Source organism: Acipenser ruthenus, chromosome 40 (genome assembly GCF_902713425.1).
Source record: "Acipenser ruthenus chromosome 40, fAciRut3.2 maternal haplotype, whole genome shotgun sequence".
In the NCBI taxonomy this organism is placed as follows: domain Eukaryota; kingdom Metazoa; phylum Chordata; class Actinopteri; order Acipenseriformes; family Acipenseridae; genus Acipenser; species Acipenser ruthenus.
The window spans coordinates 3,853,577-3,868,273 of record NC_081228.1 but is presented as its reverse complement, the minus strand read 5'-3'; the positions used below and the strand labels follow the sequence as shown (position 1 = coordinate 3,868,273).

Below are 14,697 nucleotides of genomic sequence, written 5' to 3'. Positions count from 1 at the left end.
CAGTGCGTGACATCACAGCCCCTGTCATTCCCAGGATCCCAAGGGGCACAGGACTGCTTCTACCTGAGCTGCTACTGCCCCGCCAAGACTGACTCCTGGAAGTGAATCGATTTAAAAAATGGGGCTATCGATAACAAAAAGAGAGATTTTTATCCATCCACAAAATTTAAAACACTGTAATATGATCCAGACAGTGTTGTTCAAAACCAGGCTGTTACCTTTTAGCCTTCTGTGAATGTAAATGATGGATGCATTATCATTGCAGATGTTAAGTCAGCAACGGTATTGGTCAGTCCACTCACACACTTTCTGCGTTAGAGATGGGGATGGATTGCTGAAAAGCCACAGTGTAAATATCTAGATTAGTTGTGGATGAAACTAGCAGTAGCTGGATGTTCAGTTAGGCTACGATAAGCCAGGAATAGAACATCGTTCTTTATAACCGGTGATGGTCTGCATGTAAAAATAAATGTGGACACTGTCCCTTTCAGAAGTAATTGGCATCTCTGCTTGTTTAATGTAATTTGTTTGGTAAAATTCTACAAAGAGTCGTCAGATTAAAGCTAAGGTTCTGCTTATGGTCTGAAATCCCCCTGTCCCCAGCTCCTTCCCTGCAAAGACAGCTTGGGAGGCTAATAGGATTAAAGAGGTGGGAACAGCTTAGTGACCTGGCCCCGGAAATATCGTCCTGTCTGTAAGAATTGGAAGAGCATGCTGCAGAGGGCCTGGGGAGCGCAGTGCAGACCACCCCCAGCACCTACACATCCAGCCCTGGTTTAATCACACCCGCACAACGTGGCAGGTACAAGACTCGCTGTTCTGTCCAACCTTCCTCATCTCATGCACACTGTGGGATTGGTGTGTAAAGTAACACAGATATACATATTTCTGCTTGGAACTTTATTTACTGTTCGCCATCGAAATGTACAGTGGAAGTGTTATGACCTCATCTTTTAGACACTTTCACCTCAATTCACACCAAAGAAAGGAGATGCTTTTTTGCACTTAGAAACTTTGGTCCAGTGGAAAACAAAAATCGTAAATACTTAAACATAAGCTGGGACTGCTAAGAGTTAAGACTGAGAGCAGGAGGAAATCCTTTTGGGTCATTCCCATAAGACGAAACCTAAAAATATATAGTTTCGTTTTTAATACTGACTGCGCTAGGGAAAAATAAAATAATAATCATAAAGAAAACAGCTCTCGTACCTCACTGCAAGTGGAAAAGCCTTTCAAGAGTCTTTAAAAATACAAGGTAGAAAGCATTGCTTTTCATGTGGCCTGAAACGGGACCTCTGCCAAATACAGGGGCAGAGCGAGGGTTACAGTATTGGCTTGTGCGACTGGCTTCTCGGATATTTCTTAGGAGCACTGGGATTGCTCTTGTGCCTCCAACCAGATTTTGTAACTGCTTGCCCAAAAAACATTGGCTGTTTGCCACGAAATGTGAACTGGAAAAAAATGGTCTTTTTTAGTCATGTTGTATTTCGGTCCCTGGAGCTGTCGTACAAATATGCGCCCCAACATGGGCTGGCGCGGTAGAAAGCTGCTCTGTCAGTCAGTTTCATTGCAGTTGAAATCTTTTAGTCGGGCTTTTTCTGGTATATGAACTCATTGCAATGCTGTGATGTTCTCAGCTATGGGATCTAAACTCCAGCCCTAGAGATATTTACCAGCTCCTCATCAGTTTCCAATGAGTTTCATGGCACCCCAGTCCGAGAAACATGGTGGTTTTCTCAGCTCTGGGATCCACATTCCTTCCTGGATGGATGTAGTGCAGTTCATTTCCCAGCTCAGGGCCCTGACCTCTTCCCAAAGCACGCCTGGTTCTACGTGTTTCCAGGGAGCTTGTGAGAACTGTGTGATGCATGAGCAGCCAAGCCCACTTCCCAGGCTCCTGCTAATCTCACATGGCCTGAGCTTCATCCGGGGCCCCTGCTTATTTACAGACCTCTCGGAGCTTTCTCACTGCAGAAGCAGCTGAGTGCATTCTGATGCACTTCGTTTCCTTGACCCTGATTTTGTATACATATACTGTACAGCATTTCAGAGGTGGAGTGGATGTGGAATGAAAACTTCACAATGAACGGGAGTATCTTAAGATATTGCAGAGGCCTGCGCCTCAATAAACGCAGCTACTGTAGCAAACACATCCGTTTGGAAATACGGGCTCTAAGGTGTCAGCGACTGGAGTCCACCTTAATCGGTGTAAACGCAGTTTGGCTGAGATCCATAAAATAGTTTCATTTTTTTATTATTTGAATGAAACTTAATCACTACCTTCAGAGGTGTTTTCTGTATTTGTACAGTATGTCTAATCCAATCCATAGCAGAGTCCCATCGCCTGCCTGGGACTCTCCTAATTCAATTTAATCATCCAGCTCTCTTTTATTGGCTTTGCAGAGAAGCAAAGGATAATACGCTGCTTTTTTTTATTAAATCACCGTGCATTTGAAACACACGTTGGCTTTTGAGATGATGCAAAACACTACCGAACAGCTGAGGAATTTATACATACTTCTCCAACTAAATATGAAAGTAGTCGTCTACGTTGTGTTGCAATAATTGCATCCTATTTTAGTTCTTAACATTGAAACAGCACTGAGGGTGGCACAGTCCCAAAGCTGCAGTAATGTAAGATGGTACACCCAGTTAATGGTACCCCATTTACAGTACAGTTCTAGATTCAGAGATTCATAACTTTAAACAGAATTTATGTCAACGGGAGCTATTTTAATGATCTAATCAGTGGCTGATCTAAATCCTGCCACTCTTTAACTCTCCATTAATCCAGCTGATATATTTAGCCATGTATAACATAACTGCATACAATAAAACAGTGAAATGAACTATGTGAAAAGATCTGCCTTTGTTTAGACCATGAAAATAAAACCCTTTTGACAGACTGTTCTGTCCTGTAACTCTTGTAGATTCTGAGATTGTGTTTGTGAGTGTGTGTGGAGAGAGGAGGTAGGGTGTGGGCTGAGTCCCAGGGGGTGCGTTATCACTGGACAGCAGAACGTCCTGTCCCGGTTTCACAGCACAATGGAAACTGAGCCCTGTTTATGGACAGTGGAAAACGCTGCTGTTCCCCTCGCTTTGATGTTTTAATAAATCGTTTTTTCTTTTGTTGTTGTAGAGGTCCATTGTTTTAAAATAGCAGCATTGTGTAAATAACATCCTGGTCCCTCGCTGCTTCCCTTTATCAGAGTTCAGTCTCCAGTGCTGTCGGTCCCCTTGCACAGGCATTGAATGCTTTCCTGCAGTATGCTACTGTGTGCTGTACAAGTCATGTGGATGACTGGATGCAAGCTAATTAAGGGCTACAGTTGACTCGGGCACTAAACCCGACCTTGGACTGAACCTGCCCTGGGTAGAGGGTGGGCTTCAGTCTCGAAATGATGTCAGCCCCTCTTCGTTATCCAGTCCAGTGGCAATTCAGTGGTCCACACTTGTTCCCACTATGACCTTAATTATTGAATAGAGCAGCCCAAAGTCTTGTTCCAACTCTGTCACCTGTTCCCAACTTAAGAAAGCCGCGATGCTGTTACTCACTCAATAAAATAAGTAATGCTTTAAGGTCAGTGAGCATGCTTCTTTGCAAGCATCGCTGTAGCTTTAAATCTGCAAGATTTTTTATTTTCTTTGTAAAAGTCCCAAATCAGATAATACGACTCTCATTCTAATTAACGCTTCAATTAACCTCTTGCTCTGAAACTCCTGCTAGCTGCGTTCTCAGAACACCTATCGGCTTCTGTATCGGAGCAGCTCCGAGCTCGGGAAAATGAAACAGATCGGAAAGATGAAGAGACTGTCCTTGCCCTGTAATTAAACTAATGCTTTATAAATAGATCTTTTTTTTTCAATGCTGAATGGGGGACCACTGGTTCAGTGTGATAGCACAAGCAGACTTTTTTTTTGTTACTATTATTTCTGCAGCTGCTTTAATTTCTTTCCAAGAATGTGAACTGGGAATTGCCAGCAATCTGCTCTAGAGAGCTTCTATAGAAAGTGCTGAGTTCTCACCCTGGAGATGTGCAGTGGAGCTTGACCACTTGTAGGTGGTGTTCATCCTGTTTACCATCCTTGTCCTGGCAGATAAGTGATGCAATCAGATATAGGCAGTGTGTAGCCGACTGGGAGAGTGTGTGATCTTGTGGTTGGGGATGAGACACTGGGAGACAATGTGACCTAGTCTTGGTTTTACTGGGAAATGACTGGGGAAGTTGACATCTTATAAATGTTTACCATAGACCAGAGGTCACCAATCCTGGTCCTTCATTTCAACTGAGCTCTCAGTTACTTAATTGCACCAATTATTGGCTTATCATGTCAATAAAATCAATTGTATTGGAAACCTGAACCCAACAGATTTACTGAACCTCAACAACTCCTGAATAAAAGAAATGGTGCGTCCACAGGCTCTGCTGCTTGTTGTGTAGGACCTCAACATATACACTAGTAGTACAAGCATCAGGAAGCAGTTCTTACTCTATTGCAGCAAAACGCTGCGCTTTTCTTGAAGGGGTTAAGGAAGCTGTGTTGTCCGAGGGGGGAAGCCGAGGGGAGTAAAGGGGTTTGTGAGTTGAAAGCTTCCTGTAATTACAGCGTCCTGTTTGAGGCTTCCTGGCTGTGGCCGTGTCCGGTGGCTCTCTGCCTCTCCCTCTCTCCCTCTCTGCTCAATCAGCATGGCACATCTTCCGTCCAGGTTGTAGGAGAGTCTTACCCTTTAGCCCAGCCTCCTGGACTCAGTCCGACTGGACAGACTTGTTTTACATTGACCAGATTTACCGTGGGAAGACAGCTAGGACCGTGTTTTCGACGCGTCTATAATGAACTCCTATCCCTCAATCTCTCCCTCTCCTCCACCCGTTCTCTTCTCCTCACTCCCGCACCCCACAGATCCCCTGCTGAATGAATGCTGTGTATTCCCCAGCTCAATTCTCTGTTTGTTTAACCAGAATGTCATTTGGGACGACTGCGGTCTTTGCACTTTCCCCCGCTGATAGGTTGTGTGAAGTCACTGCTCGGGATTTCTCACAGAAGAATTCATTGAAACACAATTAGAACTTTTAGAGATGAGAGTATGCTCAAAATTGCTTCAAAGTAGCTCCACATTTTTAATGTCACATCAACAATGTCTACAGCGCTATCAGTCTATACCCCTCTATACCTCAGTGAGACAGAGACCCCATCTCTTTCTCAATCCGTACGGCTCTAAACCAAAGAACACAAGCCCTTGTTGTAATGAAGATTTTAATACCGTTTTTAGTGCTGTACTTTAACTGCCGGTTGAACGCCTTAAAGTATGCTGCTACCTCATGGTCATTTGAGGGAGGTGCACATTTTCTCTGGCTCCTACAGTGCATATTACAATCCTGGCACTGCTTGACAATTGTTATACATAGAGAGACACTGAGCAAATTCAAACCAACCTAGCTCCCTGTCCAGCAGAAACCAGAAACGTTTATTATAAAGTCATGCATGTCACAACACGCCCCCTGCTGGTCAGAATAAAGCATGACCACATATGGTAATACTGCCAACACGTTTTTCAGAAATGTAAACGTCCTGCAAGCTGCTGTTTTGGTTTCCTTTGTGATTCCATTTTGGAGGTGGGATCACTCGATGTTTAGGTTTAGAGCTAATTGTATAGGATAAGTAGGTAGTCAGGTGTGTGCGTGCGTTTGAGCCTGGCCATTATCTGATCAGACCACCAGAAACTGCTGAAAGTGTCAAACTGTTTACAACAGCATGTCTGGGATTTCAAAAATGAAAGCTAGAACGTATGCGAATGAGAACTCTGACGCAGATAGTAGTAAATCATTGATCTCAAAGTATGTATGTTGATGATTCAATGGACTTCCCCCAAGTGAAATAAGGTACTTTTAAACACCAAGGTCACTGTTTGATATCTGCATACCCTCAATAGTTTGTGGTTATCTGTGTGAGCAAGTGAGTAAACATACGATCAAAGAAGACAGGCTACTATCGATACTGTGTAAGTATAGTGCTGTTTGTATTGCAGAAGAGCTAGCGTTCACAGCTTCAGTTACAGCTCTGGTTGGCAGTGAGCAAATGTTGCAGGACAGTATAACCTTGGTGTAAATGTTTTACAGAGTATCCTAATAAACGTGTTAGAGAGTGAATGATGGCAGTGCGAGGGAACTGAAGAGCAGCACAGATGGAGGTTAAACTCAGCTGGGATTCAGGAAGATTTCATTGATTTAATAACCCAATGAAACAACACAGTCTTTCGGATGAACCTGACAGCGTTGCAAGCGTCAGTAATATTAACAGGAGTGGAAGAGTCTTCAGTCCAGCGCTGCAGCAGGGAGGTGACAGATGGCACACCGGTTTGTTTGTTTGCCATAATCTTTCCGCAAGGGAGAATACATGATTTACAATGTAAAACTTAAATCGACTCAGAGCATTATTTTACCTGTTTGTATGTATTTTATTTTTTTTGTGAGTTTGTAGAGCAAAATCATTATACAGGCACAGGTCAAAATGATAAGCGTCCCTATTGATCCAACTATTCCCTTTTTCATTTTGTGTCTGCAGGGCCAGCACGGCTACATCTTAACAGTGCAATTAATCAGCAATACAAAGAAAATCGCACACTCAATAAAATAACAATACAACAATACAATAAATCCAAACCTTTACTATACATCCAAGATTGTAATACATTGTAAACCCACGCTGCTTAAACCTCAATTCATATCAAACCAGAATCAATGGAGATGTGTGTGTGTTGGCGCGAGAAAAATTACTGGTTAGAGATTTCCTAGTGGATTACAAATCGTTGTGGGAACCAGCACTGGTGGGGAGGGGGAGGGGGAGGGGGTGGGTGGTCGTGGGGGTGGGCGTGGGCGTGGGCGTGGGGGGGGCGTGGGGGGGGGGGCGTGGGGGGGTGGTGCGGAGGAGGGCCCAGCACGGTCCAAGACATGACTAGTGCTCGTCAACCGTGTTGCACAATAGTGATTTTGTTGTGCAATTCCCTCAGCTAACGAGCTTCATTTAAAAAATAATACTAATAATAATCGAAACAGAAACAGAAAGCCATTCGACTCTATTTTTATAGGCATGCACCTATAATTTGGCAGGAGTGCACGGTGACACACAACATGTGTATCTGCAGCACGTATTCATGCAGTTCTTCAGGACAATCGGGCAGTGTGTTGGCAGGAGAGGGACTGCATGTAATCTTATCCCGTTGTTCCCTGGTTTATGAAGCGGGTTGATACTCTTGGATACTCTTGGGTCCTGGAGCTCGCTGTAATTCTCTCCGTGTGGATCTGTGACAGGTTATCCAGGGGATTGTCTCCAGCCGTCTCTAGTATTGTGCTCCAGCTTTAATCTTCTCTAATCGCAGCTTTGCTCCTCGTAACAGGCAGCTCTCACACATTCTTTTACCATGGTTATGTATGTAGCGTAGTGTGACAGGGAGTTTGTTACGTGTGAGGGTCGTCGCTGAACAATACTGAGGCAGACACAGAGCAGTAGGTGTTGACACGCCACACAGCCGCACAGATTTAATAACACACAGTGCTGACACCAGGGTACCAGCAATGGTAGCCCTAGTGTCACATTTAATAAAGAAAGCAAAACAAAAAACGAAGCTGAAAATAAAAGTTTGCCACACAAGGCGAGCGCTAGTCCCACTACAAGGAACGTCCCGCTCCAGTGTCCAACTACTCTCCAGTTGCGCATCCCAGCTGCTTCCATAAAGGCACAAATGCACTCCAGAACCAGCGACAGGGTCTCCCTGTCACACGTAGTTTACCATGGTTTGCCATGTTTTATAATATGCTTTAGCATACCTTGCTATTCTTTACAATGCTTTCACTATGCTTTATTACACTTTGCTATGTTTTTTAAAAGGGGAGAGAGACAGTATCTGTTATGAGTAAAACCATTTTTAATGTGATTATCTAGGATCTTTCTTACCACCTGTGCTTAATATTGAAATTTGCTTTATTGTTTATTGAGAAGCTCGCTCTCTTGGGCACTGTATTAACAAACAAAGGCTACTGTATTTTAAAAACTGCCTCCTCCTATGTTATTGCAGGTGAGGTGTGCACAGCAGTCAGCGTGGATATGACACAAACCAACATAGTGGTGGTGGAGGGACACACGGCAGTTCTGCCAGCCGGGTACCACGCCGTCTCCACTGACTTGAGTAAAAACACTGTGGTCTGGACCACCGACTCCCTGCGTTATAAACAGGTACAGTGAGACTTATTCACGCGTGTCTATCTATCAGCCTGCCAGTCTGCATTCATCAAGTTTACAGCCCTTAAGCAGGGTTCCAGTGCAGCTTGCCATTCATTCCTGTCTGCCTCTCAAGAAAGAGTTAGCTCTGGAACTCCACTGTGTGTGACCCAGGATCCGGGTGACTCTATCTGTCTAGCCCCTGATCTAGCAAGCAAGCTATAATAGGCACTGGAGCCAGGCAAGTATTGTAGACCTTCCATCACCTTTACAATTGAGTACCAATCAATGGCAATCAGCTTGAAAGATGATTGGAACTCACAATGAAAATATGTTGCAAAACTAGGAAATGCAACCAATTTGTGAAGTAAATGTGACCGTTCTTTAAACCTAAGTCACGAGCTACCTCTGTGAAAATGGGATTCGTATTTCTTTGAGTTTGATCAAAGACTGCATCCTGCCCAGGACGACAATCCCACAATGCACTGCAGACAGGATACATTTCCAAGGAAAGTAAAATAAGAAATGATTTCATTTCACATGTATGAAGGAAAGGGAAAACCAGTAATCGCTTAAAAATATGAATGAGTTTTAGTTAGTTTGATCACGGCAGATTTTATATTCAATAACACAAATTGTCATTGATCGAAACTCAATAATTGTGCAAACAAGGGAAATTATTCCATTTAATTAAAAACGACTATAGATCAACAGAGAAGAAGTAGGTAGAGAAATAGCTACGGTGCATGTAGAATTTCTTAGAGACATCACTGTAAAAATACATTTAGGACAGCGCAAAAATATGAAGATTTACAAAATCATTGACCTGGGCAAAACACAACACTGTCTGTAATCAAAATCCCAGGCACTTGTTCAAGACAGGTTTCAAACCAATCCCACGGAGCTGGGCACAGAGATCAGGAGATGTGACAAGTGCTTTATATAATCGAGCTCTTCTTGTGCCTGGATGAAGTGTTGCCCACTGTAGCGGGGAAAACATAGTCTGCCCCCCCCCCCAAATATCCTTATCCCAGCTCTGTACTTAATCAACGCGACAAGCCCAGGGAGATTTCCATGCTGCACAGGTCGCTGCTTTCAATTACTTCAGACAAGAGGAATGTGAACAGATGCCTGCTGTCCCACTGCGCTAATCTCTACCTGTATGATGAGGGGTCACAGTGGTCAGACAGCAGCCACTTTGTCACTGTAGGCTAAGCCTCAAAGAGCTCCAGTCTCAATACTTACTGTTGCCACCGTTTGTTCTCTGTGTGCAGGAATGGGGCAGTTAACGCTGCGGTGCCTCAAATCTGCCCTGGAGGGATTGTTGCCCTCTCTGCCCATTCAATCCACTGGCTCGTTTTGAGCAGTCCTGCGGCATGTGTGCTTTACTGTGTCAACTACTGTCTACGGAGTCCCTCTGAAGTATTGCAGCATTTTCCCTCTGTTAAACAGCATGCAAATATAACAGGGTGAAGGCTGGGCGTGAACCAGCGACCCTGTGCACCGCAAGCGAGCATCTTAACCACAATGCAAAAGAGCCAGGCTCGTCTGCATTCGTGGTTTTAGAGCTTTTAAACTCATCTCATCTCACCGACCAGGGACAGAATCCATACAGTGTATCGCACAACACTGTCTGTTACATACAGTTACAAGAGAAGCTTTCTGCGTTGAGTGTGTGTGCTTTAACATTACCAGTACCTTACTGAGGTCTCTGCACTGCAGTATATTCAATAGCATGGCTTCCAGATCTCCAGGCACTTCTCTATACTGAACTCTCGGTTCGCCAGTCCGTTTTTTTTTGCATTGTTTTGGTGTTTCTGTCCAGATTATCTCGTACTCTGGGGGTCAGCAGAGCCAGGGAGATCCCCGCGTGGGGTTCATGCACACCATGCCTTCCAGCAACGTCTCCATCTACATCAACAACACAAAAGAGAGCGATTCTGGACGCTACTCCTACAACGTTGTCATCCCAGGACAGACGGGCTTCTCCGGGGGAATAAACCTCACTGTTCACGGTAGGGTGCATCTGTCTGTCTGTCTGTCTGCATTCTTTATTTATTTAACTAGGAGATTTACCCATTGAGTCCGAGTTCTCATTTACCAGGGGGTCCTGGAAAACAATAAATAAAAAGACAATTGCAATGTATAAAAAAACAATTACAATGTACAAACAACACAATAAAAAACAGGTGTGGTTCAAACTTAATCAGGAGCACACTTCTGATCTAAGAACAGAATCAATAAGATGCATGTATATGTTAATGTGGACTGAAAGAGAAGCATTAGCAGGAGGTTCTAAGCGATTCCCAGATACAATTCTGGTGTCCCGTGGGCAAATTGCCCATATAATACATTTACTATAGAATGGACAATTAGCCTCTGATTTGCCTATAGGGTACAATGTGCCAGTGTGTATTTATAGTGTTGGATGTTTAAAATGTGCATTGTTTTTACCATTCCTACATCCGCAGTGTTAAAGGATGTGTTTCTGCATGTTTACCTGCACAATAGGTAAAAGCATAGCAAAGTGTTATAGCACATTCACAAAGGTAAGCACAGAAAGGTGAAAACTTTGGAATATGCATATTATTAACATGGGAAAGCTGCCAAATGAACATGCACATTTACTAAGGTACGCTTTTATGAAGGTATATCTAAATGGATAGGCTTGTCTGTGTGGTACTCAAGTTATTAGCATGGACAGTGTGGGCTGCAATGAGTGTGTGAACTGTGCCCCCTGGTGGTTAAGATATAGAATGCCTCCTCCTAATAAGCTGCCTTCTCTAATCTCGTGTATCTCCTCAGTGCCTCCCTCAGTCCCGGTTTGCTCAATGAGAGGAGAAGCTGTAATTAAAGACAACGTGACTCTGAGCTGCCAGTCAAGAAGTGGTAAACCGATCCCTGTTTACAGCTGGGAGAAGAAAGCTCCCACTACACAAGTCTTCTTCCCTCCCATCCAGGGTAAGTGAAGGGATTTTTAACCCAGGAGCCCATAGCGGATCACCAGCCCCTGTGCTGGACAGGAGCAACACACTGGCCTGACATTGCTATCCAGCCATAACGTTTAAAAGGATCGGATGCATACGTGTGTAAAAGCAGTGCACGCACATACAGAGTGTCCGAATCATCAGTGCCTGAAATCTAGTAAATGAACAAGTGGCAGGAGCTGTAGAAGCGTTCTGCAGAAAATCAACATCTACATTAACACACAGCCTCTGGCAATGGTATCTAACTGTGTCTGATACAGCCACCCGCGAACTGAAAGGGTTAATCCGATTGCATCAGTGTTGAGCATTGCTTGGATCAGTCCTGATAATGTAGGGATGGGCACCAAATCCCCTTGAGTAATCCAATCCCAATTGGCTCAAAGGGAAATAATCACACCTTCAAAGGGGGAGCTCATCTCCTATTGGATGCCCAGGTCTTGTAAAGCTCCTACCCTGTGGCTTTAAGACTCATCCTGCCTGCTTGCAGGTCCTGCTCTTTCTTGTCTTCTTCTTTCATGCTTTTTGTGTGTCTGTTGCTTTTCTTTCCTTTCTGCTCACAGCCGGGAGGTCCTGTCCCCAGACCCTGCTTATACTGGGGTACTTGGGTAAGGGTAGTTGTGACTAACTCCCTGCTTTTAAAAAGACCCTCCCATGCACACGCACACGCACACCCTGTACCTTTCTGTCTCTAACACCTTCCATTTTGTGCAGTAGTGTTGTGCACATTTTTTTATTTGACTTTAAGATATTTGCCACAGTTTCAACATTTAACAAGGCTGTTGTGCTACATTGGGATGGAATTATGTGCTGTTGAAAAATCATATTACATTAAAGGGAAACTAAAAGCAGTTTTAAAGGGGAAGTGATTTCAGCCAAACAAATCAAATTATAACCCAGCCTTCTTGGGGATAATCCTAAAAGAAATATAAAACAGCTATGTCTATATTTCTGAAGCGGTGTCAGAAACTTCTGAAGTGTTTCCCTAACTTCTGGTTGTGTTACAAATTCAGTTTCAGAAGCTTGAAAATATACAGTAGGGTAGAAAGATTATGAATCTACCTGCCGAAAAAAATAAATAAATGAAAAGCAAATCATGATCAGGTCATCTCCAAAAGGGTCTTGGCTTGAAAAAATCTGAAAGAAATTCATTCAGCTGCTTCAGAGGAATCGAGGTATTGGGGAACCCCTCCATGATGGTTTCCAGACAGCTCTGTCACATCGGAACTCAGGGAAGACACTCAACATGTTGGTGGTTTTCACACCTTCAAGTCAATAAAGCAAAAAGTACCAGAGATCCAACCAGCACAAGGCGTCACGCTCCAATAGATTCCTTGCTTTTCTATTGGTTGTGGCTGGCTTCTAACTCCATTGCTTTCATTGCTGAGTGTCCTTAGAGGAGCTGCTGCAGGTGTGTTCAAAATGTGATACCCTACAGTATATCTGCTCTGCTCAAGCCCTATACTGGTGTACCCCACTGTATATCTGTTCAGATGTGCACGACCGACTGTAATAGAAATGGGGATCCACGGTTGTCACTTCAGTGTTGGATCCCCGGTCCTGGGATTATCAGGAATGCTGAACACTATCGCCACCCTGCAGGCAGCATGTTGGTGTGTAGTACCAGCCCTGCTCTGACCTCCTCCCTGTTTTTTTAGACTCACGGAGTGGGACCCTGCAACTGACCAACCTGACCAAGCAGATGTCTGGAATGTACGTGTGCACGTCCAGCAACTCGGCTGGGAATGAGTCCTGCTACATCAACCTGGAAGTCTCTGAACGTACGTACACCCCCGTCTCTCCTCTAACCCTATAATTAAAACCCAGTGTGATTTGTCAAGGAAATATGTTCACCCCCAAAGTGTATCCCTGGGGTGTTTGACTCCCCTAAGAGACCCCTCCATCCATGTATCTCCCTGATGTGTGTGTCTGTCCCCACAGCGGTGAACGCAGGGATGATAGCTGGGGTGGTGGTGGGCACATTGCTGGGGGTGCTGGCTATCATTCTCGCCGTCTACATCTTCCTGAAACTCCGACGACACTCTGGGGAGGACATGGCCAATGAAATCAAGTGAGTGACGGCCTCTTGGGTCTCTAACACCTGGGGTAGATAACTCTCTAATAGTTCTGCAGGGTAATGTAAGTATCAATAGAAATACATAGAGACATACCCCTCAGTTTATTGGTCTGAGCCAGGCTGTATTGTTTTAATGAATGGCTGCTGGAATGTGTTTGCCTGACCCTCTGGTTTTCCGTCCCCTTTACCAGGGAGGATGCCCCGGCACCCAGACGGGTCTCGTGGTCTAAGAGTGGCGCCGGCTCAGACATCGTCTCCAGAAACGGCACCCTCTCCTCCATCACCACCTCCGCCACCCACACCCGGGGCCCCGGTCACCCCCAGCACCACTACCCCCCCAAACCTGCCTCCGACACCACCTCTATCGTCACGACAGCCGGCAGCACCATCGGCTACCGACCCGGCCTGTACCTGCCACGTGGGGGCGAGCCGAGCTACAACCATAACATCCATGAGAGAGGGCAGCCGGGACCTGCAAGTGAGCCTACCGCCAATGGAAACTCCGCACCCTGGACTGACGGCGCTCAGCCCCAGGCCCCGCGGCCGGCTGTTGTCACCGGGGTCTCTTCCTCTAACATCATGAGGATGGGGGGCATTCCCGTCATGGTGCCGGCTCAGAACCAGGCTGGCTCTCTGGTGTAGCGTAACACACCCAGCTGGAAAAGAAAGAGATCACAATGCGAAGAATCTGAAAGCTGTATATATATATATATATATATATATATATATATATATATATATATATATATATATATTGTTGCAATTCAAAATCTACACGCATTTAACAGTATGATATTGACTTAAGTCAGTTGAGCGTGTCTTTCTAACGCTATACCAATTGTTATGCTAAATGCTAAATGTCTAAGGAGGTGTATTATTTATTAGTGTTTTGTGTATTATTTGTTAAAACTGATCCGATACTGCCTTGGGTATCCAAAACCAGGTGTGCCCCCTCTGTCCAATGTCAGATATGAGCTGGAAATTTGCAGACTGCTTGCTAGTCATTTACAGCAAGAAACAGAGAAATCTACATTGCAAGGATGGTATTTCCATGCAAGTGTGAATCATGAGGATCATCAATCCCAAACCTTTTCTCCATCTTCGATTAAACTGGAAGTAGAAAATGATGAGGCAGAACAGATTTGCAGGGGGATGTGCAGCGGGCGCTTTTAAATGAATCTAGCTTCCTTTGAAAATGGTGTAACTTTTAATCAAGTTCTGTAATGCCTAGGCTAACTCCTTTTAATGCTTAAACAGCAATGCTCCAAACTGGCCATCAATCCTATAGAACTTACAACACAAATGAAAACCGTGTAAATAATATAGTACGGAACTTCTGTACGTCATTAGCAGTATTTCAGTGTGGGGGTTTGAGTGATGTCATAAAGGTCATTCATCTGTTATCCATCGGGCTCTGCT

General features: G+C 44.5%; 1 protein-coding gene across 1 annotated transcript in view; it reads left to right on the top strand.

The window, feature by feature from the left end:
- Positions 1-14,568, top strand: part of LOC117397064 (endothelial cell-selective adhesion molecule-like) — a 28,431-nt gene extending 13,863 nt beyond the window's left edge. The window contains exons 2-7 of the mRNA XM_034912852.2: positions 8,075-8,232; positions 10,043-10,232; positions 11,023-11,178; positions 12,860-12,982; positions 13,143-13,272; positions 13,470-14,568. Of these exons, the coding sequence (XP_034768743.2) occupies positions 8,075-8,232; positions 10,043-10,232; positions 11,023-11,178; positions 12,860-12,982; positions 13,143-13,272; positions 13,470-13,920 (1,208 nt within the window). The 3' untranslated portion in view covers positions 13,921-14,568. The remainder of the gene's footprint in view (positions 1-8,074; positions 8,233-10,042; positions 10,233-11,022; positions 11,179-12,859; positions 12,983-13,142; positions 13,273-13,469) is intronic.
- Positions 14,569-14,697: the final 129 nt, after the last annotated feature.